Below are 26,774 nucleotides of genomic sequence, written 5' to 3'. Positions count from 1 at the left end.
TACCGAAAGAATGATAAGAATGTGGAACTCGCTACCACATGGAATAGTTGAGGCGAATAGCATAGATGTATTTAAGAGGAAGCTATATTCGGACATGAAGGACATATTAATAGAAGGATATGCTGATAGGGTTAGATGAAGAGGGGTGGGAGGAGGCTCCTATGCAGCATAAACGCTGGCATGGACCAGTTGGGCTGAATGGTCTGTACTGTGCTGTAGACTCTATTTAATTCTGTGCAAGTACCGCTCAGTTAGGTAAAGGAAAAATCAACCGGGGTATCTTCTCCGGACAAAGAGTGAGTGCTGCTGGTGAGTGGACATGTGCCAACATTGACTGATAATGCAGGAACCTAGAGCAGGGAGAAACCATTATTTTGGACTTTCTGGTCCTAAATTTTGAAAATAGTGCTACAGACTGCCCCTATCTCTTATAGCCCTCAATTGGTTTCTCTGTCAAAGATCTATCCAATTTGCTCCCGAATTTGCCAGCACCATCAGGTTCAGATTCAGCTCAGAGGCCTTCCTTGGTTGAAAAGCCTGGCACCTCTCACTGTCCAGCCTCAAACGTTAATGAATGTCTGCTCGGGTGAGGCACCGATACCAATGGAAGTGTTTCCACAGCACAATGTAGCTTCCTCAGGAATGGATGGTAGAAAAGGGAGAAAGTGCATTGTGCGTGGACAATCTCCAACCATGTTTATATGGTTTATAGGTCATGGGTTCAAGTCTCATTCCAGAGACATGAACACATAATCTAGCCTTCAGTGCTTTACTGAGGGAGTGCTGCCTGTTGGAGGTGCCAACCGTCTGCCCTCTCAGGTGGCTATAAAATTTCCCATGGCACTATTTGAAGACGAGTAAGGGAGATCTCCCCGATGTCCTGGTCAATATTGATCCCTCAACCAACATCACTAAAACACAATCTGGTCATTTATCTCATTGCTGCTGTTCCGGTACAGGCCCTGGAAACAGACTCCTCCCTCAAGTCAATTAAAAAGGCACTTTCAAACTCCCAACAGTCTAACCTTTGACCCCTCCATTCGCCATGATATTTCTGCAGCTCAATCACACCCTTGCCTCTACTTTTGACACACTTGCCCCAGCAAAACGCTTATAATCTCCTAAGGATTGTTCAGCCCCCATCTTCGCTCTCTTAAGTCCAAGGGACGTAGATTTGAATGCACAACCGGTTTAGCCATTCATCGCCAGATCTGGCTGGACCACGCTCTCCTCTACCAAAATTGCTTACTACTCCAGGGTTATCCTGGAATGCAAAGATAACCCCCGGCTTCTTTTCTCCACTACCAACCATCTCCTTAAACCCTTCTCCCCTGCCCCTCCACTCTCACCCCCAACAACAAGTCTGAGGAGCTCATGAACTCCTTTGTCACTAAGACTGAGACCAGGATATGAATGCTGGAGAAAGAGAAGGCATCAATAAGTCCTTTAGGATAATCCTTTGTTTTACAAAAAGAAAAGTCAGCAAGATCTTCTGTTGACTGAAAGAAAGAAAGAAAGACTTGCATTGATATAGTGTTTTTCACACCCGCAGGATGTCCGAAAGCGGTTTACAGCCAACGAAGTACTTTTTGAAGTGTCGTCACTGTTGTAATGTGGGCAAACTCAGCAGCCAATTTGCACACAGCAAGGTCCCACAAACAGCAATGAGAAATGACCAGATAGTCTGTTTTTTGGTGTTGTCGGTTGAGGGATAAATATTGGCCCAGGAGAACGCCCCTGCTCTTCTTTGAAATAGTGGCCATGGGATCTTTTATGTTCATCTGAGAGGGCAGACGGGGGCTCGGTTTTACATCTCATCCGAAAGACGGCACCTCTGGCAGTGCAGCACTCCCTCAGTACTGCAATGGAAGTGTCAGCCTAGATTTTGTGCTCAAGTCTTTGGAGTGGAGCATAGCAGTTTAACAGTGAAGTGATCATGTTTATTTCCTAAAATTAATGCGTCTTTGGGCAGTTCTTGCTGATTTCCAACTGTATGTTAGACAGGGGAGCCGAGCAAGTGGGAGTTGCTGAGAGATTGACTGACAGCTTCTTTAACCGTTTGAAATAGTCCCTAACGGTTCATTGTTAACTTTTAAGCCTCTGTAATGTATCAAAGCCTTTCGAGTGCCTCAGAACCAACCGGTGAAAGGTCTTTCTTGGAAAACATGCGAAGCATAGTTAGATAACATCAATGTTTAGACAAGGGATTTTAGCTGTGCAGTTCCATGGCTCTTAAAGGTATGGGAAATTGTATCGAGCTTAAGTTAAAAGGGTTATCAGTTTTGGCAGCTGTGTTAACTTGCAATCAAGTAATGGAAAAATGATTGCAACACTAATGGTCGGTGTGAGAGAATGGTGAACACTGGAAACAGCTTCTGAAGCAAGAAGGTTTTGTAGATTATGTTCCTATTAGTAGTCGTGCATGAAGTGGTTCACTCACATTACAAATCCCCTTCGCCAACTAACAGAAAACGGCTCCTGATTTAAGCAGGGTTTCCAATAAATAAATGACGTTGGAACCACAACATTGTGGTAGTTTGGGAGGATCGCTTTGCATTCTCCTGACATAAGTCTCCAAAGAGTAGGCATAGTTCTTTTATAAGAATGTCTATTCTAATCAGTCTCCAAGTCAGAATAATATTCCACTACTGGAAATGAAACCACAACAGTGGCCTCCGCAAACCAACAATTTTTTTCTTATTCATTCTCGGAATGTGGACACCGCTGGAAAGGCTGTCATTTATTGCCCATTCTTAGTTGCCCCTTGAGAAGGTGGTGGTGGGCCTTCTTCTTGCAGTCCCTCTGGTGAAGATGCTCCCACAGTGCTGTTAGATAGGGATTAGCAGGATTTTGACCCAGCAATGATGAAGGAAGAAATGGCGATATAGGTCCAAGTCAGGATGGTGTGTGACTTGGAGGGGAACATGGAGGTGATAGTGTTTCCCAAGCTCCTGCTGCCCTTGTCCTTCTAGGTGATGGAGGCCGTGGGTTTGAGAGGTACTGCTGAAGAAGCCTTGGTGAGTTGCTACAATGCACCTTGTAAATAGTACACACTGCAGTCACGGTACGCCGATGGTGGAGGGAGTGGGTGTTTAGGCTAATGGATGAAGTGCTGACTAAGTGGATTCCTTGTTCTGACTCGGTGACGGTAATGCCATTGGATGTCAAGGGAAGGCGGTTAGGCTCCCTCTTGTTGGAGATGATCATTGTTTAGCATTTGTCTGGTGCGAATGTTACTTTTCACTTATCAGCCCAAGCCTGGTTGTTGTCCAGGTTTTGCTGCATGTGGGCACGGACTGCTTCATTATCTGAGGAATTACGAATGGAGCTGAACACTGTGTAATCATCGATGAACAGCCCTACCCTGACCTTTTGGTGGAGGAAAGGTCATTGCAGAATCAGCTGAAGAGAATTGGGCCTAGGACGCTAAACTGACGAACTTCTGCAGTGATGTCCTGGGGATGAGATGATCAGCCTCCAACAATCACACCCATCTTCCGTTGTGCCAGGTATGACTATCGCCAGTGGTGAGTTTTTTTTTCCTAATCCCCACTAATGTCAGTTTTACAAGTGCTCCTTGGTGCTACACTTGGTCAAATACTGCAGTCACTCTCACCTCACCTCTACAATTCATCTCTTGTGTCTATGGTTGGAGGTAGGTTGCAATGAGCTCTGGAGCAGAGCATTCCTGACGGAACCCAAACTGAGCATCGGTGAGCAGGTTATTGGTGAGTAAGTGCCGCTTGATAGCACTGCCGACGACACCTTCCATCACTTTGCTGATGATTGAGAGTCGGCTGATGGGGTGGTAATTGACTGGGTTGGATTTGTCCTGCCTTTTGTAGGTAAGGCATACCTGGGCAATTTACCATATTGTTGGGTAGATGCCAGTTTTGTAGCTGTACTGTTTTGCAAATCTCTTTCGTCAAATGTTTTTGTTGACAGTTCATACAGCACTCATCAAGTTAGAACAACTTTTTTTTAAACCCAGAAACAGAACTGAAACATAATTTGACAACCAGCAATGGAGCAGAAATCAGTGCTAAAATGTTACTGGCTCATCACAGTCCGCAAGAATGGTTAGAGCCAAGGACACATCTCATGATCAAAGGGGGAGCTATCATTTGAAACACGAGACTCGTGGGCATCCATCACTGATAATTAGGAATGAAGATTTAAGCCTTGCATTACACAACAACATTTCGCTGCCAAATAAAATCTCTGGGAGTTCAGTTGCCTACCAGGGACGTCCAAAAAAGCTTTACGTAGATTGGAATTAATAAGTACTAACTATTTTGTGCTTATGAAGAAGAGAGATCATAGAATGATACAGCACAGAAGGAGGCTATTCGGCCCATTGTGTCTGTGCTGGCTCTTTGAGAGAGCTATCCAATTAGTTCCACTCCCCCTGCTCTTTCCCCATAGCCCTGCAAATTTCTCCTTTTTAAGTACTTATCCAATTCCCTTTTTGAAAGTTACTATTGAATCTGCTTCCACCGCCCTCTCAGGAAATGTATTCCAGATCATAACAACTCGCTGTGTTAAAAATTCTCCTCATCTCCCCCTGGAGTTTTTGCCAATTAGCATAAACCAGTCCTCTGGTTACTGACCCTCCTACCAGTGGAAACAGTTTCTCCCTATCTACTCTATCAATAGCCCTCATTAGTTTTTCTCCCCTTAAACTTCTCTGCTCTAAGGAGAACATCCCAGCTTCTCTCCACTAACTGAAGTCCCACATTCCTGGTACCATTCTGGTAAATCTCCTTTGCACCCTCTCCAAGGCCTTGACATCCTTTCTAAAGTGTGAGACCCAGAATCGGACACAATACTCTAGCTGAGGCCTAACCAGTGACTTATAAAGGTTTACCATAACTTCCTTGCTTTTGTACTCTATGCTTCTATTTATAAAGCCCTAGATCCCGTGGGCTTCATAAGTACTAGAGCTTGAGAATGGAACACTTTCCTTTTCAGGCACTCAGCATCAGTACCAAGGGGATAGATTTTAAACTTGGGCTTAAAACTGGTGTTGGGAATTGTCTACCCGTGATTGAAACTGCCCTGTTTTCATTTCCACTGATATATCAATGTAGAGGAAAATTGGGTGTGGCTAGAACAGACAGCCGATCCCCATCGTTCGTTTAACGCCCAGTCGGCAAGTTGAGAATCCACTCAAGGACTGCCCCGTTCAAGTACAGCACGCGTTAGATTTGGAGCAAATCTGTCTCCACTCTATCACAACAATGTTGCTTGGCACTAACTTCACATGTATACCTTCCAGCAGTGGCTCAGTGAGGAGCACTCTCACCTCTGAGTTAAAAAGCTGCAGGTTCAAATCCCACTCCAGTGTTAAATCTAGGCTGACACTCCCAGTGCAGTACTGAGGTAGTGCGACAGTGTTGGAGGTGCTGAGATGTTAAACCGAAACCCTGTTTGCCCTCTTGTGGACGTAAAAGATCCCAAGACAATGTTTTTCATTACATACCCTGCCAACTATAGCTCGAAGAAGAGCAGGGGAGTTCTCCCTGGTGTCCCAGCCAATATTTAATCCTCAACCAACATTATTAAAAACAGATTGTCACATTGCTGTTTGTGGGAGCTTGCTGTGCATAAATCTGCTGCTTTTCCTACACTATAACAGTGATTACACTTCAAACAAAGCACGTCAGTGGATGTTATGTGCTTTAGGGCATCCTGAGGTCGTAAAAGGTGTTGGATAAATGCTAGTCTTTCTTTCTTTCTTTCTCTGGCCTCTCCGAATGGGAGTGCCAATCTGTTGCCAAACAGTCCCAAATAAGGGGGGAGTTTTGACTTCTGGTGGTAGGAATCCATTATGGGAAATAAAGCAATTTGACAATCTTAGATGTTCCAAGGGGTGAGAAAGGATGCACTCAATTAATGACACGATTGATTGGTAGCAGATAGCTAACAATCTCAAACATCCTAGCATGCTGCTATTGGACCAGGGCCGGGGAAGAAGTGGAAAGACTGTGTCAGCTTTATGCCTTTAACCAATCCAGGAATGACCTCTTTTCCAATATCCTCTCTTTTGTAAACGTTGAGGTGAATTACTCGTTAATATCCGCACCAATTTCCATTTATCATCTGCTAACTCACTACCCTTTCCTCCCAGGGGTCCCACTGCGCATTTAACTATTTTCTTTTTGCTGATATATTTGTGAAATATTTCATGCCCTTTTTATTATATTTAGAGATTCTCTTCTTATACTCCCTCCTTGTTTTCATTATCCCTTTTTTAAACTGCTTCCTTATTTTCTAATTTTTTTGCTCTTATTTTTATCGTACCTATAGGCCCCATATGTCCTCTTCTTTCAATTTAGTTTGCTTTGACTTCAATGGAAAGGGAAATCGGGAGGGGTGGGGGTTTATTGGGTGGGGTGTATAATGGGCGGGTTGCATAATGGGTGAGATATATTATGGGCAGGGTGTATAATGGGTGAGGTGTATAACGGGCGGGGTGTATAATGGGTGAGGTGTATAACGGGCGGGGTGTATAATGGGTGAGGTGTATAACGGCATAACGGGCGGGGTGTATCATGGATGGGGTGTATAACGGGTGGGTTGCATAATGGGTGTGGGGAATAATGGGCAGCGTGTATAATGGGTGAGGTGTATATCTGGCAGGGTGTATAATGGGTGGGCTGTATAACTGGCAGGGTGTATAACAGGTGAGGTGTATAACAGACGTGGTGTCTAATGGGCGGGTGCATAGTGGGCAGATGTATAACAGGCGAGGTGTATAATGGGCAGGTGTATAAAGGACCGGGTGTATTTCTGGCGGGGTGTATAATGGGTGGGGTGTATAATGGGTGAGGTGTATAACAGACGGGGTATCTAACGGGCAGGTGCATACTGGGCAGGTGTATAACAGGTGAGGTGTATAACGGGCGGGTGTATAATGGGCGTGTTGTATAACGGGCGGGTGTATAACGGGCGGGTGTATAATGGGCGGGGTGTATAACAGGTGGGTGTATAATCGGCTGGATGTATAACAGGTGGGTGTATAATGGGCGGGTGTATAACGGGTGGATGTATAACGGGCTGGTGTATAACAGGCGGGGAGTATAACTGGCGGGTGTATAACAGGCGAGTGTATAACGGGCGGAGTGTATAACGGACTGGTGTATAACGGGCGGGTGTATAACAGGCGAGTGTATAACGGGCGGAGTGTATAACAGACTGGTGTATAACGGGCGGGTTTATAACGGGCGGGTGTATAACGGGCAGATGTATAATGGGTGGGGAGTATAACGGGCGAGTGTATAACGGGCGGGTGTATAACGGGCGGGTGTATAACGGGCGGTGTGTATAACGGGCGGGTGTATAACGGGCGAGTGTATAACGGGCGGGTGTATAACGGGCGGTGTGTATAATGGGCGGGTGTATAACGGGCGAGTATATAACGGGCGGGGAGTATAACGGGCGGGGAGTATAATGGGTGGATGTATAACGGGCGGGGAGTATAACAGGTGAGGTGTATAACAGACGGGGTGTCTAAATGGCAGGTGCATACCGGGCAGGCGTATAACAGGCGAGGTGGATAATGGGCAGGTGTATAAAGTGCCGGGTGTATAACGGGTGGATGTATAACGGGCGTGGTGTATAATGGGCGGAGTGTATAATGGGCGGAGTGTAAAACGGGTGGAGTGTATATCGGGCAGGAAATATAACGGGCGAGTATATAATGGGCGGGTGTATAACGGACTGGTGTATAACGGGCGTGGTGTATAATGGGCGGAGTGTAAAACGGGTGGAGTGTATATCGGGCAGGAAATATAACGGGCGAGTATATAATGGGCGGGTGTATAACGGACTGGTGTATAACGGGCGTGGTGTATAACGGGCGGGGTGTATAACGGATGGGTGTATATCGGGCAGGAAATATAACGGGCGGGTATATAATGGGCGGGTGTATAACGGACTGGTGTATAACGGGCGTGGTGTATATCGGGCGGATGTATATCGGGCGGGTGTATAACGGGGGGGTGTATAACGGGCGGGTGTATAACGGGCGGGTGTGTAATGGGCGGGGTGTATAACAGGCGAGTGTATAACAGGCGGGGTGTATAACGGGCGGGGAGTATAATGGGCAGGGTGTATAACAGGCGAGTGTATAACAGGCGGGGTGTATAACGGGCGGGTATATAACAGGCAATGTGTTTAACGGACGGGTGTATACGGGGCGGGTATATAACAGGCAAGGTGTACAATGGACGGGTGTATAATGGACGGTTGTATAACGGGCAAGGTGAATAACGGGCGGGTGTATGACGGGCAAGGTGTATAACGGGCAGGTGTATAACGGGCGGATGTATAACTGGCGGGTGTATAACGGGCGGGTGTATAACGGACGGGTGTATAACGGGCGGGTATATAACAGGCAATGTGTTTAACGGACGGGTGTATACGGGGCGGGTATATAACAGGCAAGGTGTACAATGGACGGGTGTATAATGGACGGTTGTATAACGGGCAAGGTGAATAACGGGCGGGTGTATAACGGGCAAGGTGTATAACGGGCAGGTGTATAACGGGCGGATGTATAACTGGCGGGTGTATAACGGGCGGGTGTATAACGGACGGGTGCATAACGGACGGGTGTTTAACGGGCGGGTGTATAACGGGCGGGTGTATAACGGGTGGGGTGTATAACGGGCAGGTGTATAACGGGTGGGGTGTATAACGGGCGAGTGTAAAACAGGCGAGTATATAACAGGCGGGTGTATAACGGGTGGGTGTATAACGGGCGGGTGTATAACGGGCGTGGTGTATAACGGGCGGGGTGTATAACGGATGGGTGTATATCGGGCGGATGTATAACAGGCGGGGTGTATAATGGGAAGAAAATATAATGGGCGGGTATATAACGGGCGGGTGTATAACGGCTGGGGTGTATAACGGATGGGTGTATATCGGGCGGATGTATAACAGGCGGGGTGTATAACGGGAAGAAAATATAATGGGCGGGTATATAACGGGTGGGTATATAACGGGCGGATGTATAACGGCTGGGGTGTATAATGGGCGGGGTGTATAACGGATGGGTGTATAACAGGCGGGGTGTATAACGGATGGGTGTATAACGGGCAGGAAATATAACGGGCGGATATATAATGGGCGGGTGTATCACGGACTGGTGTATAACAGGCGTGGTGTATAACGGACGGGTGTATATTGGGCGGGTGTATAACGGGCGGGTGTATAACGGGCGGGTGTACAACGGGCGGGTGTATAACGGGCGGATGTATAATGGGCTGGTGTATATCGGGCGGGTGTATAACGGACAGGTGTATAACGGGCGGGGAGTATAACGGGCGGGTGCATATCGGCCGGGTGTATAATGGACGGGTGTATAACGGGCGGGTGTATAACGGGTGGATGTATAACGGGCGGGGAGTATAACGGGCGGGTGGATATCGGGCGAGTGTATAATGGACGGGTGTATAACGGGCAGGTGTATAACGGGCAGATGTATAAAGGGTCGGGTGTATAACGGGTGGATGTATAACGGGCGGGTATATAACAGGCAATGTGTATAACGGACGGGTGTATAACGGGCGGGTATATAACAGGCAAGGTGTACAATGGACGGTTGTATAACGGACGGTTGTATAACGGGCAAGGTGTATAACGGGCGGGTGTATAACGGGCGGGGTGTTTAACGGGCAGAAAATATAATGGGCGTGTATATAATGGGTGGGTGTATAATGGACTGGTGTATAACGGGCGGGGTGTATAACGGGCGGGGTGTATATCGGGCGGGTGTGTATTGGGCGGGTGTATAACGGGCGGATGTTTGACGGACGGGTGTATAACGGGCGGGTGTATAACAGGCGGGTGTATAACTGGTGGGTGTATAACGGGCGGGGAGTATAACGGGCAGGTGTATAATGGGCGAGTGTAAAACGGGCGAGTATATAACGGGCGGGTGTATAACGGATGGGTGTATATCGGGCGGATGTATATTGGGCGGGTGTATAACGGATGGGTGTATACTGGGCAGGAAATATAACGGGCGGGTGTATGATGGGCGGGTGTATAACGGGCGGGTGTATAATGGGCGGGGAGTATAACGGGCGGGTGTATAACAGGCGGGGTGGATAACGAGCGGGTGTATAACAGGTGAGGTGTATAACAGTCGGGGTGTCTAAATGGCAGGTGCATACCGGGCATATAACAGGCTTATAACAGGCGAGGTGTATAATGGGCAGGTGTATAAAGGGCCGGGTGTAAAACGGGCGGAGTGTATAACGGGTGGATGTATAATGGGAGGGTATATAACAGGCAATGTGTATAACGGACGGGTGTATAACGGGCGGGTGTATAACGGGCGGGTGTATAACGGGCGGGTGTAAAACGGGCAGAGTGTATAACGGATGGGTGTATAACGGGCAGGAAATATAACGGGTGGGTATATAATGGACGGGTGTATCACGGACTGGTGTATAACGGGCGTGGTGTATAACGGATGGGTGTATATCGGGCGGGTGTATGACGGGCGGGTGTATAACGGGCGGGTGTATAACGGGCGGGTGTATAACGGGCGGGGTGTATATCGGGCGGGTGGATAACGGGCGGGGTGGATAACGGCCAAATGTATAACGGGCGGAGTGTATAATGGGTGGGGAGTATAACGGGAGGGTGTATAACGGGCGGGTGTATAATGGGCGGGTGTATAAAGGGCCGGGTGTATAACGGGTGGATGTATAATGGGAGGGTATATAACAGGCAATGTGTATAACGGACGGGTGTATAACGGGCGGGTATATAACAGGCTAGGTGTATAATGGACGGGTGTATAACGGGCGGGTGTATAACGGGTGGGTGTATAACGGGCGGGTGTATAACGGGCGAATGTATAACGGGCGGGGTGTATAACGGGCAGAAAATATAACGGGCGGGTATATAATGGGTGGGTGTATAATGGACTGGTGTATAACGGGCGGGGTGTATAACAGGCGGGTGTATAACGGGAGGGGTGTATAACGGAGGGATGTATAACGGACGGGTGTATAACGGACGGGTGTATAACAGGTGGGTGTATAACGGGCGGATGTATAACGGGCGGGGTGTATAACGGATGGGTGTATATCGGGTGGATGTATAATGGGCGGGTGTATAATGGACTGGTGTATAACGGGCGGGGTGTATAACGGGCGGGGTGTATAACGGATGGGTGTATATCGGGTGGATGTATAATGGGCGGGTGTATAATGGGCGAGTGTATAACGGGCGGGTGTATAACGGGCGGGGTGTATAACAGATGGGTGTATATCGGGTGGATGTATAATGGGCGGGTGTATAATGGACTGGTGTATAACGGGCGGGGTGTATAACAGGCGGGTGTATAACGGGAGGGGTGTATAACGGGCGGGGTGTATAACGGATGGGTGTATATCGGGTGGATGTATAATGGGCGGGTGTATAATGGGCGAGTGTATAACGGGCGGGTGTATAACGGACTGGTGTATAACGGGCGGGGGTATAACGGGCGGATGTACAACGGGCGGGTGTATAACGGGCGGGTGTATAATGGGCGAGTATATAACGGGCGGGTGTATAGCGGGCGGATGTATAACGGGCGGGGAGTATATCGGGCGGGGAGTATAATGGGCAGGTGTATAACGGGTGGGGTGTGTAACGGGTGGGGTGTGTAACGGGTGGGGTGTGTAATGGGCGGGGTGTATAAAGGACACGGTGTATCACGGGCGGGTGTATAACGGATGGGTGTATAACGGGCGGGTGTATAACGGATGGGTGTATAACGGGCGGGTGTAAAACGGGTGGGGAGTATGACGGCCGGGTGTATAACGGGCGGGGAGTATAACGGGTGGGGAGTATAACGGGCTGGTGTATAACGGGCGAGTGTATAAAGGGCGGATGTATAACAGGTGGGTGTATAATGGGCGGGTGTATAATGGGTGAGGTGTATAATGGGCGGGTGTATAAAGGACATGGTGTATAACGGGCGGGTGTATAATGGGTGAGGTGTATAACAGACGGGTGTATAAAGGACATGGTGTATAACGGGCGGGTGTATAACGGGCGGGTGTATAATGGGCGGGGTGTATAACGGACAGGTGTATAACGGGCGAGGTGTATAATGGACAGGTGTATAAAGGGCCGGGTGTATATCGGGCAGCGACTATAACGGACGGGGTGCATAACGGGCGGATGTATAACGGGTGGATGTATAACGGGCGGGTGTATAATGGGCGGTGTGTATAACGGACAGGTGTATAACGGATGGATGTATAATGGGTGGGGTGTATAACAGGCGGGTGTATAAAGGACATGGTGTATAACGGACGGGTGTATAACGGGCGGGTGTATAACGGGCGGGTGTATAACGGGCGGGTGTATAACGGGCGGGTGTATAATGGGCGGTGTGTATAACGGACAGGTGTATAACAGGCGGGTGTATAACGGGCGGGTGTATAACGGGCGGGTGTATAAAGGACATGGTGTATAACGGGTGGGTGTATAACGGGCGGGTGTATAACGGACGCCTGATCCTCAACAGCCTTTTTGGCGACCCTGCTGAAGTTGAGTTTCGCCCCCCTCCAATCGTATTTCTAAAATCTGCACTTTTTCAGTCTGATGTTCTGTTTTTTGTGCTAACTGTTTCCCTTTCGATTTGGTCCTTAAACCGTCTCATATTACAGTCACTACTCCTGAGGTGCTCACCTACATTTATCTCATCTACCTGACATATTTTGTTACTTAGAACTAGATCTAGCAATGCCTCTCTCCCTGTAAACGCACCAACATACTGCTTGAGGAAGAAGTCCTGCACACATTTTAGGAATTCCATTCCCTTTTTCCTGTTTATTCCCTCCCTGTCCCAGTCAATGAGCAGGTCATTAAAATCTCCTGGAATGACAATTTTGTTATTCCTATTCCTCTCCCTGAGCAATCTACAGATTTCCTCCTCCATTTCCCTCCCACAATTCGAGGGTCGGTAATAAAACCCCATTAATGTAACCATTCCTTTTTAAAAAAATTTTATCTCCAAACATATCGACTCTGTCTCAACCTCGTTTTTTATGTGTACATCAGTCCTTTCCACAGCAGGTATTCCCTCCTTTACCAATATTACCACTCCTCCTCCTTTCACAACTATTATTTCACTCCTAAGAGTATTATAACCCGATGTGTGTACTTTCCACTCCTGCCTGGTTTTCAGTCAATTTTCTGCTAGTGTTATTAAATCTATATCTTCCTGTGACATAATTGCTTCTAATTCCCCCAGTTTGCTTCCCACACTCTGAGCATTGCGGTCTTTCTTTTGTTCCTTTTTAAAGCTACTCCTTCCTCCTTAGTTTTTTTTTTGTCCAAACTAACACCTCGTTCCTTTACAACACAAGACCGGGACTCAAAGCTTCGGTTGCACGTTGCTTTTATGAAGTGAGCTATCATGGGAGCTTAAAAGGTATTCACATCAGGACTTCAGAGAAACGGAAAGAGAGATTACTTATCACCAGTAGGGGCCAGGACTGTGCCTAATCTACTTCTACACATCATTCATTGATTAACAACCCAGGAGATTAGGGGATAGGTTTGTACTTGGGTGAGTTAAGATTGCCTGAGCACAGCAAAGAGAGGAAAATCAGTTGACGATATGAATTTCTGTCTGATAACCTGAATGGATAGTAAATTAGACAGGCTCCCTTACAAGGGTGCAATCCTGCCTGCCTGTTTTTTTCCACTCACTGCATAGAATCATACAGCACAGAAGGAGGCCATTCGGCCCATCATGCCTGTACCGGCTCTCTGAAAGAGCTATCCAATTAGTCCCACTCTCCTGCTCTTTCCTCGTAGTCCTGCAAATCTTGCCTTTTATCCGATTCCCTTTTGAAAGTTACCACTGAATCTGCTTCCACCGCCTTTTCAGGCAGTGTATTCCAAATCATAACAACTCGCTGCTTAAAAAAAAATGTCCTCATCTCCCCCCTGGCTTTTTTGCCGATTATCTTAAACCATTGCCAATACTTCCCAGGTGCTGGAGAAAGAGAACCTTTCCTGCATGTATTATGGAAACACATTCAATACAAAGATTAGAGTTTGTTATGTTATTCGACTAAGATAAGCCAGTTATACTGCACACTGTTTGCATTGATGTAAATTACTTCCAGCTTAATTTGTGGTCTGGGCAGTTTCTCCATCGCTGATAACTAAAATTGACTTTAAACTGCCACCTCAAACGGATGACTTGTCACCTCATTTTTGGGACAGCTCAGTGACTTATCTCATCGAAATGTCTCAAAATGCTTCACACAATGAGTTCCTGGTGAAGTCTGGTGACTTCTTGTTACCGAACAGGAAATGGAAATTTTAAAATTCTTTTTTTTTAAATTAAAACATTTCCGGCAAAGAAACAGCAGAACATAACTGCACGGATCCAGTTTGTCTAGCCCCCTTGTGTGGATTTGGGGAGTCTGCATTCACGGGCCTGTGTAAAAACCTATTAGCCACTAACCACTGCTTTGTAGCATGGTGCATATAGGGGGAACACCACCAATCTGAACTGACAGACGTAACTCAAATACAAATTAGATACTCGGCTTGATGGACAAGTGTGGGATGTCTGCTGCAGCGCTGTCAACACTGATTTTCTCAGGTGATAAAGATAAGAACATACGAAATTGATGGGTAGGAAAAGACCAGCTGGTCCATCAAGGTGGTGGAGCTTCATGACTAAAACACTTCTTCCCTCCTCCCCCCTCCCCCCCTCCCCCCCCCCCTTCATCTCCCACCCATCCTTGCAGCCATGTAATCTTCTGGGAGAGGCAAAAAGAGAGAAAAAATTCCAGGGCCAATAAGGGGAAAAAAACAACCTGGAAAATTCCTCTCCGACCCCCTCAGGCAATCAAAACCAAATCCAGGAGATCACATGCCAGAGGCAGTAGTAGAGGCGGGTACAATTTTGTCTTTTAAAAAGCATTTGGACAGTTACATGGGTGAGATGGGCCAAGTGCAGGCAATTGGGACTAGCTTAGTGGTATAAACTGGGCGACATGGACATGTTGGGCCGAAGGGTCTGTTTCCATGTTGTAAACTTCTATGATTCTAAGTGTTATCTATAAAGACATTTCTCTTCTATATGATGCGATCTCTGCCCCAATCAAGAAGCAGTCCAGCTCCCTCTTGAAAGCAGAGAGTCAGCACCCCGACAATGCAATCCAGAGGCTCACTACTATCAGGAAAAGAAGAACCACCTAACATCCAGTCTATTCCTACTCTTACATAGACAAAACTATCTCTATTTCTCTCTCCATTCCCTCTTTATACCTGGTTATGCACCAACGACAGCTGAGAGGGGAAGGGTCGTCCTGCTCCTGATCTTCAGCAGTGGCATTTTGAGCTGGTTATTTCGAGCAGCATTGAGGGCAGTATGAGTCTCCCACTCAATATTGAGCAGGTCATTCAGTCCATTTGATCTTTAGGCAACCAAAGCTGGAGAGCAATTCACCCCCGAAGAAGCTGGTTGCACTCTCACCTCTGAGTCAGAAGGTTGTGAGTTCAAGTTCTCACTCCAGAGAATTGAACACATAAATTCCTCCGGACCCCACAAGGAAAGCTAAGGCCTCCCTCGCCCTGGGCTCTCACTCCCACCCCCTCTTCCTGAATGTCAGACCCTCCCAAAACCCTCTACCCATGACTGACCTGAATGTCAGTGACCATTCCTTCATTCCCGGCCGGAAGTCTCCTACTCTTCTTCGAATAGTGCCATGGGATCCTTTACATCCACCAGAGAGGGCAGACAGGGCCTTGGTTTAATGTCTTCGCGGAGCAGGCTCGAGGGGCCGATTGGCCTACTCCTGCTCCTATTTCTTATGTTCTTATGTACCCGAAAGACGGTGAAAGCTGTGAATGGAGTTTTATTGACAAGGCAAGGGTTTTTGAATGGGGTGCTGGGGCCATTGCTGTTTACAATGTATATGAATGACTTGGAGCTGGGCAGGAAAAGAAAGTTGTCTAAGTTAGCAGGAGACACCAATTTGGTGGGAATTTCAGGATGTGCAGCTATGGTCCTTGTAAAACAGCAGGTCCTCTTACCATGAGCAATGCCACAGTGATACACAGGCAGGCTCATATTGCTATCAAGACGTGAATATGTTTGCAAATTAACCAACACTGTGCAGGACCATGCTTTACAACATGAAAGGCGTTTATTCCCATTTTGTGAGGGTGGGCGAATTACCATTGACTTCCACTTTATTATATTTTTCTACGAAATTCAGGATTAAAACGTTTCATTTTCCCTTGTTAGGCAAAGTCTTTACAGTCACAAGAATTACCTTTTTGCTCTGACCATTCCAGTTGCATAACTGTTATGTAACTCACATTGATTCGATGCAACATTAGATGATTTCAGGACCCTGCACCAAACAGGTTTTGCTGCATCTGCACTTTCTATCTACAATTATACAAAAAGATGAAGGGTTCTTTTAACAATAAGGCACTCTGCCTGTAGCACTCCTCCAAACAAACGATTAGTGGTGTGCTAGCTAATGCTTGTTTTGCCACTGCTAACTAATTAGAACTGTTAAACACTTGAATCACAGCCACAAAAACCCCGTTCACACTGTGACTTGATTATATCATTGCGGTACAGAGAGGAAAGCAGGGAATTTTATATTAAACACAAACATGTGTTTATGTTGGTGAAATGTTGTTCTAAAGTGTATAAGGAGTATTTTATCACAGAGATCACTGCAGTAAATGGAAATAGTTCAGGGTGTGGAGAATTCTCATCTAAAAGGGAAATTGCCATCGTTTTGAAAAGAGAAATTAAGTTGGAAAGCTCAGATTAAAAACAAACTTATACGGTTAATTTGCTACAATCTTTATCACAGGCTACAGTTCGATATCTGCCTTCTTTGAATAGAAACACTTGCATTTAAATAGCACTTTGTCACATCTCCCAGAAACATCTTATGGCACTTCACGGTACAGTGGGTTACAATGGCTGTTGTGTTGTAGGCAAACTCAAGAGTCGTTTTGTACACAGAAGGATCCCACAAATAGCAATGAGATGAATGACCAGTTAATCTGATTTTGATGGTACTGGTCGAGGGGAGAATGTTGACAAAGACACCAGGAGAAATTCCTGCTTTTCCTTCAATGTCCTGGGATCTTTAACGGTCACCCAATAGATAGATGGATGAGGTCTTTCGAAAGGTGGTACCTCCAACTGTGTTGCACTCCTTCAGTACTACACTGAGGTGTCAGCCTAGATCACATTGCTCAGATCTTCGAGTGGGGCTTAAACCCACATCCTCCAATTCTGGCCTCTTGTGCATCCCCGATTTTCTTTGCTCCTCCATTGACGGCTGTGCCTTCAGCTGCCTAGGCCCTAAATTCTGGAAATCCCTCCCTTATGCTCTCCGTCTGTCTACCTCTCTATCCTCCTTTAAGATGCTCCTTAAAACCTATCTCTTTGACCAAGCTTTTAGTCACCTGTCCTAATATATCCTTATGTGTCTTGGTGTCAAATTTGGTTTGATAATCGCTCCTGTGAAGCGCCTTGGGACATTTTACTACATTAAAGGCGCTGTATAAATGCAAGTTGTTGTTGTAACTCAGAGACAAGAGTGCAGCCAATGAATATTCCTGCACAGCAGCTCCTTCCTTCTCTTTCTCTAGCTCAAACTGGGGTCCAGACGGGGATCTCAGGGGGTCTTTGAAGTCACCAGCTTTCTGTTTGTATGGACGGGACATACTACACATCATGCCATGTTAGGTAACGGCATCTAGAGATATGGAGCAAAGCTCGAGCAGCTGACTGGCCGATTCCTGTCCCTATGCTCCATGCTTTTTTAAGAATTCTATGTTCTGTATTTGTGACCTACTAGTTGTCAGCTGTGGATCAGTAGGTAGCAGTTTCGCCTTTGACACAGAAGGTTGTAGGTTTGTGGTCCCACTCTAGAGACTTGAGCACAAAATTTAGGCTAACACTCTAGTACAGTACTGAGGGAGCGTGCATTGTCAGAGGTGCCGTCTTTCGGATGAGGTGTTAAACTGAGATCCCGTCTTCCCTCTTAGGTCCCATAAAAGATCCCATGGCACTATTTTGAAGAAGAGCATGGGAGTTCTCCCAATATTTATCCCTCAACCAACATCACTAAAACAGATGATCTAGTCATTATCACATTGCTGTACACAAACTAGCTGCCACATTTTCTACATTACAACAGTGACATAATTTCAAAAGTACTTCATCAGCTGTAAAGCACTTTGAGAAGTCCTGAGGTCATGAAAAGAGCTGTATAAGTTCAAGTTCTTTCTTTCTTATTTCTGATGCTATATACTGATAAGAATGTTTACTGCACTAACAGAGTTGCTTGGTTTTGGGTAGCTATCATTCTGACAGTGGCACCTCAAAGTGTGTCTCAATTTGCAGAGGGTCTCTGGGAGTGTGCTAATAATTACCCCCCTCCCACCCCACACAGAAAAGGGTGAGTACTACCGTTCTAACTCAGGAACCAGCTTGCACTGATTATTTACTCAGCCGAATAGATGCTGCACGAGTTTGAACGAGTCAATACCATTATAATTATAGCATTCGTTGCTGGGGCATCACAGTGATATCAATGCAAACAATGCCATGGTGTTTCCTCTGTGTTCATTTGTTTCTGCAACACCAAATCCCATCTTGCACTACAAGCCAAACTGTTGCTTGGTTTGTTTGTAAAGATGGAGAAGAAACTTTCTCAAGCAAGTTAAATGGATGGCCGTGTCCCTTTAACTGGGATATCACTTTATCCCACTTTAGTGGAATCCAGAAGCAACTAAACAGGAAATGCCACCAAATTACACTTTTCACAGAAAAATGGATGGAATCGTGGGGGATAATCCCTAAAATTTGGGATAGAAATTACAAGTAATAAAAACAGAATTAGATTATTCAGTTGCCAAAAATCAGACACCCTTGGACTTGGATTTGCATTGAAATAGGGCCCTTCATCACCTCAGGCCTCGCAAAGTGTTTTATAGCCAATTAAGCACTTTTGTTAAGTGTAGTCACTGTTGTATTGCAGGAAACATGAGAGCCAATTTTGCACACAGCAAGGTCCCACAAACAGCAATGAGGTTTATAATCAGATAATCTGTTTAATGACTTTGGTTGAAGGATAAATGTTGGCCAGAACACCAGGGAGAACTTCCCTGCTCTTTTTCGAAATAGTGCCATGGGAGAGGACAGACAGGGCCTCGGTTTAACATATCATCCGAAAGACAGCACCTCTGACAGTGGAGCACTCCTTCAGTCCTGCACTGGAATGTCAGCCTGGATTTTGTGTTTAAGCCTCTGGAGCGGGGCTTGAACCTTCTGACTCAGAGGGGAGAGTGCTAGCACTGAGCCAAGGATGACACACTCATCTTAAATGGATGGAATCGTGAATTGCGATCCCCGAAACCCTGGGAAAAATTCCAGGAATCCCATATAATAGAAGCAGAATTTGACTTATTCAGTCACTATGAACTAGAGCAACATAGACTTAGAGGTGACTTGAGAGAGGTATATAAAACAATGAAAGGGCTGGATGGTGGGCCTATTGATAGATTATTTCAGTTTGACGGATTGGGGAGGATCAGGGGACATGAGATAAACTACACAAAAGTAGGAATAGACGGGAAGTTTGGCAGTTCTTCTTTTCCATGAGAGTAGTGAGTCTCTGGAATGTGTTGCTGAAAGATGTGGTGGGCACTGACTCTGCATGCTTTCAAAAAGGAGCTGGACCCATTCTTGCTCGGGGCAGAGATGGCATCATATAGAAGGTAAGTGGATTAACAGATAATGTATGCATGGCCAATGTGATCTCCTGGACTGATTTTGATCTTCTGTAGGAGTTGGAGAGCAATTTCCAATTTTTTTTCCCCATTATTGGTCCTGTTTTTTTTTGCCTCTCCCAGGAGATTATATGGCTGGGGGGTGGTGGGGAGGAGTATCTGGTCCTGGTGCTCCAGCCATCATGAAGTGTGGGGCAGGCTCGATGGACCAGCTGATCTTTTCCTGCCCGTCATATGCAGTGTCCCTGCAAAATGAATGATCCACAACCAGTGAGAAAAGCAAATGCTGGAAAAATGTGACTCTATGTAAGTTTCACCTTTGCCAATGGCAGAAAGTGTCTGCCATAAATTGAAAAGCATTGTGCACCAAACCAAACCAACCCCCACTTAATTCATTAGTAATGGTTCGAAAGCACAAGGACGGGAGAGAGAGAGAGAGAGAGAGAATTATGCACAGATGCAAATAAGGTAGTATGCATTACTGTCAAAGGACTCTTCACAGCCTGCCTGTTCGTACCTAGATAACAGGCTGCAGATCGTCATTTTACAAACGACCAGAGCTAATGGAGTCAGCACAGTTGGATCACGGCTCGGCCTTCACGAATTGAAACCTACAGGTCATCCACTCACGTGCTGTTCTCGGATTCTTGAAGGCAGCCCCCTCCTCCTCCTCCTCCTTCCCCTCCCTCCCTCCTCCTCCTTTACGATTCCACGATCATATTAACCACATTCAGCATGAGGCACTGCTGGGGAAATAGTGTCAGATTGTCGTTGGGAAATGAATTTCGTTTGACGAGTACTGGACGATCGCAAGCTCCTGTGTGAATATACAGAGAGAGAGAGAGGGAGAGGGGGGCTTCTGGGCCAAGGTTTAATGGTGGTGTGTGAAACGCTCTCTTTATATCTCGTTGGGATTTGGGGACTGGCATCACCTGGGAAAGATCAGAATGTCGGCTCTTGCCTTTGTCCTGGGTTTGATTGGCCAGTGAAGTCCAATGACACTGGCGCAAGCTACACAACAGATACCTGGTAAGTTCTGCATGTGTGTTTGTCTTAATGAAGGGAACAGAGAAATATTAATTCTACATACATTTTACAAATAAGGACCTATATTACTAATATGTCCGAATTCTGAGCCGTGACATTTGTGTTTCAGAGACCCCAGTACATTAATATCACCATTTCTGTGGGGACTTGTTGCACAATATATGGAATTAAGTGTACTAAATATTTAATAAGGATTCCACTTGTTAATTAACATGCAAAGATACATCATCTCAGTCTCGGAAGCGTTAATCTATAGCAGCTTGACAGGGATTTGGTTAATGTATAACAGTTTGTCAAGTATTTGATTATATTTACACCATATCCATATGCAAAAGGGGGCGGTGACGTGAACTGAACCTTGTACTGAAATGGGGTTCAATGTGCCGAAGATTTTACCTGTGCATCAATCAAACTGCACTTCCTCCTATTGGGACCCCTGACATCGCCCTGGATAGACTGGGGAGGGGGGCGTAACGTTTGCGGTCCCTCTCTAAACTGATTCCTGCAGGCAGGTTCACTGAAACCAACTGTGTTTTTGTCGGCAGTTGGGGTGAGGTTTGGGGGGGTGTAGTACCCCTATAACGAGCAGCCCTGAACTCTCTTTGGAGCCGCGGTGCTTGCCCCCCGGTCTTTGTCGGCGAGGTCGCTCGGTGCTTCCCGCTGCAAAGTCCATCTGACGAGTGAATGTAAGCGGACGACAAGAGCAATTCGACATGGCTTAATCGCTGAGCTCGGGAAGGCGAAAATCTCAGCAGCAATAAAAAGACATGTTTACAAATCCACCACACATGGCGCAAAAAAAAAGAGCGAACTTTTGACCCTCAGATCTGAAGGTTATCCTTACTTAGGTCTTAATAATCTCTTGTCGACGCCTTCTGGTCAACTGGTGGGTGCACAGTTAATTTCTCGCTCTCTGAACTTGATCTGAAATTGACAACCCAATCGTGAAATTGATCAACGAGACGGATCGTTTGACCGCTGGGACTTTCCATTGGATCGGTGGGTCAGACTGCTGTCGGTGAGCAGCGATCTCGTGGTCGGGAACCTTCGCCAGTTCTCTGGAGGGGTTTTTTTTTTAATGCTCGATGCTAAAGGTCTAACCAAGTCCCCGTTCGCCCCTCCCGCCTTTGCTCGGATAAGGATAACCAGACAGCGAGTTAAAAAGCAAAAAAAAAACATACACCTAAATTAGGGCACGTTTATAAGAGATCTCTGCTCGCTCCTGTAACCGGAGGAGGCAGTTCGCTGAATCTAAAACTTTTATCCCACAGGGAAGATTGTAAAAGTGGGATGGGGTCACTACCGTAGTACCTGTAGTTGACGCGCCCCCTCTCTCTTTTTTATGTCTTGGGATACCTTTAAATAAAAGATAAAACGTGTTAACAATAATTCTACCTCCTCCCCCCCCCTAAAAAAATAACAGTTTCCACGTAGATCCAACCAATAGCAATTATTGGTACAAAAAAAATGTCAATATCAAGTTTATTTCATCGATCGGAAACCAGCCTGGCTGGATTTAGAACCAGGGGGCCCGGAACAACACGTCAAATAATCTTTGCGAATCTTCATCAGAACTTTTCACAAGAATGTTAAAATATTGTTTCACGCACGGCCCAATCAGATCAATTCACCCATTTCCTTATTCTTTTCCTCCCCCCCCCCCCCTCCGAATAAACACATTTCATGTTCAAAATGTATTTTTTTATTATTATTCCAGCTCGATTTCTTTTCACTCATACGTGACAAGATAATTGATATTTTAAATAATCGACCCCACCCTCGGGAATTTCGGATCTATTTTCTTCTTTTCACAATCCCCCGAGCTGGTTTAGTAATTTCTCCACCCCCCCCCCCCCACTGTTAAACTCGCTTCTTGCGGTCAGTTCAATTAGCGTTTTGTGCTGAGCGAGCGGCCAGCGCACTTTTACGCAAGTTTATTGCAGCGCCATTTAAACGCTGATCGGGCACATCTCAGCGCCAACACTGACCGATCTTTAACCCCGATCTTGGGCACAACAGCACATTAAAAAAAGCTTAATGACTGATTGTTTTACTTTGTTTCCTCGATTCCGTGGGCTGAATGATCACACCAGGGTTCAATTTGTTGAGGAATTAATTGCCTCCTCCGCTCATCCCAGCTCTTTCCGCTCCCGCTTTTAACCTGATTTCTCTGTACGGTGTAAGTACACGATATGATACACTACTCCCCATGCCTCGGAGTTACTTGCCTTCTAATACCTAAACTTTTAAGACTACGGGAATCGCCGCAAGCTTTTTAAAGGTTTATTTAACCTTGCAAGCCGCGAACACATGAAACGAATTTATTAGAAAGCTAATCGGAGGGAGATTCTATGTACTTCTATGAGATTATTTTGTGCAAAATGGGACATAATGTACTTAGTAAGATATATTCAGATAAATTATTAATTTCAGGTAGTTTAGGTTCTAGGTCGAAAAGGCTTTTCATTTAATTTGCAATTTTAATTCAAAATAAGGTGATTTTTTTAAAGCTAAAATCTTCCTGTATTCTGTTAATGCCAATTATAGAGGGGAATCTGATATGGGGAAATTATTAATTGCAAAGTTATCCTGTTGGTTAGCTGGGAATGAGAATGGTCGCTAGCGGATCGTTTAGGTCGCATAGCCTGGGTTGCAGTGAGTTTAGGTCCGTGTCTGTGTACAGAGCATAACACACATACTGATAGTTCTAAACTTTGCAAATTATACATTTTATTACAACTGTACTGGCACTGTAATCATCTCAAAACCAAAAAGGGAGATGGTTTTTATCTTTTGCAGCTGAAGCACAGACTTCGATGCGCTTTAATACAAATGGCCACTTTGAAATTATATGTATGATCACTTATGTGAATTATTTGGTGGTACCCTATCGATATGAATTAATATACCAGTACTCGGTCTAACGCTGTGCTATGAATATGAATTAATATACCAGTACTCAATCTAACGCTGTGCTATGAATATGATTTAATATACCGGTACTCAGTCTAACGGTGTACTATGGATATGAATTAATATACCGGTACTCAGTCTAACGGTGTACTATGGATATGAATTAATATACCGGTACTCAGTCTAACGCTGTGCTATGAATATGATTTAATATACCGGTACTCAGTCTAACGGTGTACTATGGATATGAATTAATATACCGGTACTCAGTCTAACGGTGTACTATGGATATGAATTAATATACCGGTACTCAGTCTAACGGTGTACTATGGATATGAATTAATATACCGGTACTCAGTCTAACGCTGTGCTATGGATATGATTTAATATACCGGTACTCAGTCTAACGCTGTGCTATGAATATGATTTAATATACCGGTACTCAGTCTAACGCTGTGCTATGAATATGATTTAATATACCGGTACTCAGTCTAACGCTGTGCTATGAATATGATTTAATATACCGGTACTCAGTCTAACGCTGTGCTATGAATATGATTTAATATACCGGTACTCAGTCTAACGCTGTGCTATGACTTTGCTCTTCAGTTTGTTGTTATGGGCAAGTCTGAAAGCCAAATGGATATGGTTGAAAGGAACCCACCAAAACCGAAGAAGTCGTGGCAATCATGGACCTCTCTGGAGATTGGACTGACCACCATTGTGGTTTTACTGCTCATTGTAGTCGTCGCTTTGATCGCTTTGTATGCAACACGCAAGGGTGAGTGGGACAAACGACATGCTGTTAATACTGGAAGGTGTGTTCGCGTCTGATGTGCATCTCTCTGTGTGTGAATCTCTCAATCTAATGAATTGAATTACAAGAGGAGAAAATCGCTTCTTAGAATTTCAGGGATTTTCACAAACTTGTCAATTGAAGTGCCACAGAAGTGACTTTTCGCAAGTCCTTAATTTTCTGAAGAGTTGCAAAAACTCCCTAGCCTTGATAACGAGTGTTAAATGGTATGTAGATTGTTAATGAATGATTGAAGTGCTGTAAGAATCCCAGTGATTACGCCGACAAGTGCAGGGCAATCTCTGGGGATCAGTGTACACAGGCTGTAACTCGGCATCCACCTCACGCACACAACTCCCCAGTTAGAGCTCGCCAGACGTAACCTAGAATTCAATACCATGGTCCAGGATCAGAGTTCAGGTAATTCCGTCTCTGTGGTATAGGACAATCCTTTGCGACAGCGGGGGTGGGTAATTTGGACGGATTAGACTTTAGAGATAGGGGGTGGCTTTAACGAATCAACGCACCTGCAGCGGCGAAACTTTGCGCAACTGGAGCGCAATTATTGGATTTCTTTTTGAGGGTGGAGTAAGTGGATCTTGCGGAATTTCCAGTCCATTAAAGTGAATGGATGAAGGGGGCACTCCCCATTATGTCAGAATTCCCCGATATGTTTCCCCGTCCTGTGAAGCTCTGCTCTTGGAATGTTAATTCAATGTACCCAATACGGTAAAGAGAAACAGGCTGTGAGCAGTCAGCACAAACCAGAAAGACGCAATTACAAAATTCCCAGCCCTTAGAACAAATTTCGACCTTGGGATTTATTTTTCAAAACAGAACAGGCAATTAATTCTGGGTCAATTGGTACTTCTAAAACGGAACTGGATCTATACGGGCTCAGAGTAATAATGGGGGTAATTTTAACTTTGGGCCATAGTGTAAAATGGGCAATAATCAAATTGTCCGTCCATTATAGGTCCCCCCCCCCCCCAGATTTTCCTTTTCCACTGCCATCAATTGGATAGAAAATCGGGCGTGTTGTATAATGGGATGCTAATTCGATATCACCCAAAGTTACAGTTACCCCTATTGACTGATGTGGGGTTAGACAAGGGAATATGGCTGTTTTAGGTGGGGTGGGGGAGTCCATGATTAAGGTACCCTTGCATGAACTAGGAGGTGGAGAGCTCCAATGGCCCTTTTCCTTTGCTCCAACTTTCCTTAGTTGAGTACGTTCAAGGCTGAGATAGATAGATGTTTGGACTCTAAGGGATTCAAGGGATCTAGTGGGAAAGTAGAGTTGAGGTCGAAGATCAGCCATGATCTTATTGAATGGTGGAGCAGGCTCGAGGGGCCGTATGGCCTACTCCTGCTCCTATTTCTTATGTTGTTATACTATATATAAATCACCACCAGAAAGTTATTTGTGGCCCTACACCTGCTGTTTTGAAGGTATTTTTGTGCCTGAACTGGCACAGTCCCATCATAACTTACAAGTTGCAAATTGGCGAGTAGCATCACAAGCTTTTTTTAAAAAAACCACCACACTTCCTTAAGTGATTGATCTTAATATTACAATCACATCTCCCATTCTAACTGAGATGATTACTAGTCCAGTTATACCATACTTCGGGGTTGAAATGGCACTGTGCAGTATTATGTTAATGCACTCATATAAAATTCCTCTACTGACTTTTAACAAAGGTCGTTAGCCCATTTTAAATGCACAGTGCAATTTCAACCTCTCTGTGTCGATGTAAAGAAGTTTTGGTTCTGCACCAATGCAAAGTGTGTGATATCATTCATGGTGTAGTCATCTGAACCAAATTTGGGCAATTGATATGAGAGGTCACATTATGGAAGTGGTCTCACACATTTCAGTTCCATGTGAGCTTTAGTGTAAATGCAATAACTGCAAAACAAACTTTAAAAACTTCCAAAGAGGTCCAGCTTTTCGGCTTTTTATTAACAAAGAACTGACTGACCTGTCTACCTTGTGTAAACATTAAAATTGAATCAGCAGTTGGACACTGGTGAGTGGATCTCTGTACACATGCATTTTCCTTGGCTAGAGAGCAGTATGGAGCCAGCAGTATAACTCAGCTCCAAAATGGCACCAGTAGATTAACTGAACAGAGCTGATAGAAAAGATAGCATGGAGTGAACTAATTAACCTCTGTAATCTAGAAACATAGGCTGAAATATT

The 26,774-nt window shown here is 45.4% G+C and overlaps 1 protein-coding gene and 1 long non-coding RNA gene across 5 annotated transcripts in view; one reads left to right on the top strand and one right to left on the bottom strand.

The window, feature by feature from the left end:
• Nucleotides 1-16,171: 16,171 nt before the first annotated feature.
• On the bottom strand, nucleotides 16,172-23,091 carry LOC137331261 (uncharacterized). Of its 2 annotated transcripts, XR_010965408.1 has the most exons (3): nucleotides 22,914-23,091; nucleotides 22,171-22,215; nucleotides 16,172-20,057 (listed from the first exon to the last, which is right to left on the bottom strand). It is a non-coding gene; the product is annotated as an uncharacterized lncRNA (long non-coding RNA). The 2 variants fall into 2 exon arrangements; XR_010965409.1 differs by lacking the exons at nucleotides 22,171-22,215; nucleotides 22,914-23,091 and adding an exon at nucleotides 21,704-22,151.
• The window catches only part of LOC137331258 (neprilysin-like), a 162,521-nt gene continuing 156,268 nt past the window's right edge, over nucleotides 20,522-26,774 (top strand). The window contains exons 1-2 of one of the 3 annotated variants that reach the window (XM_067994920.1): nucleotides 20,522-20,841; nucleotides 24,382-24,553. In XM_067994920.1, coding sequence (XP_067851021.1) covers nucleotides 24,391-24,553 — 163 coding nt within the window. In that variant the 5' untranslated portion in view covers nucleotides 20,522-20,841; nucleotides 24,382-24,390. The other 2 variants (XM_067994918.1, XM_067994921.1) reach the window with 2 other exon arrangements.

The sequence above is a fragment of the Heptranchias perlo genome, chromosome 13 (assembly GCF_035084215.1).
Source record: "Heptranchias perlo isolate sHepPer1 chromosome 13, sHepPer1.hap1, whole genome shotgun sequence".
Taxonomy (NCBI): domain Eukaryota; kingdom Metazoa; phylum Chordata; class Chondrichthyes; order Hexanchiformes; family Hexanchidae; genus Heptranchias; species Heptranchias perlo.
Note: the sequence above shows the minus strand (reverse complement) of the source record. Positions and strands in the feature narration are given on the sequence as shown.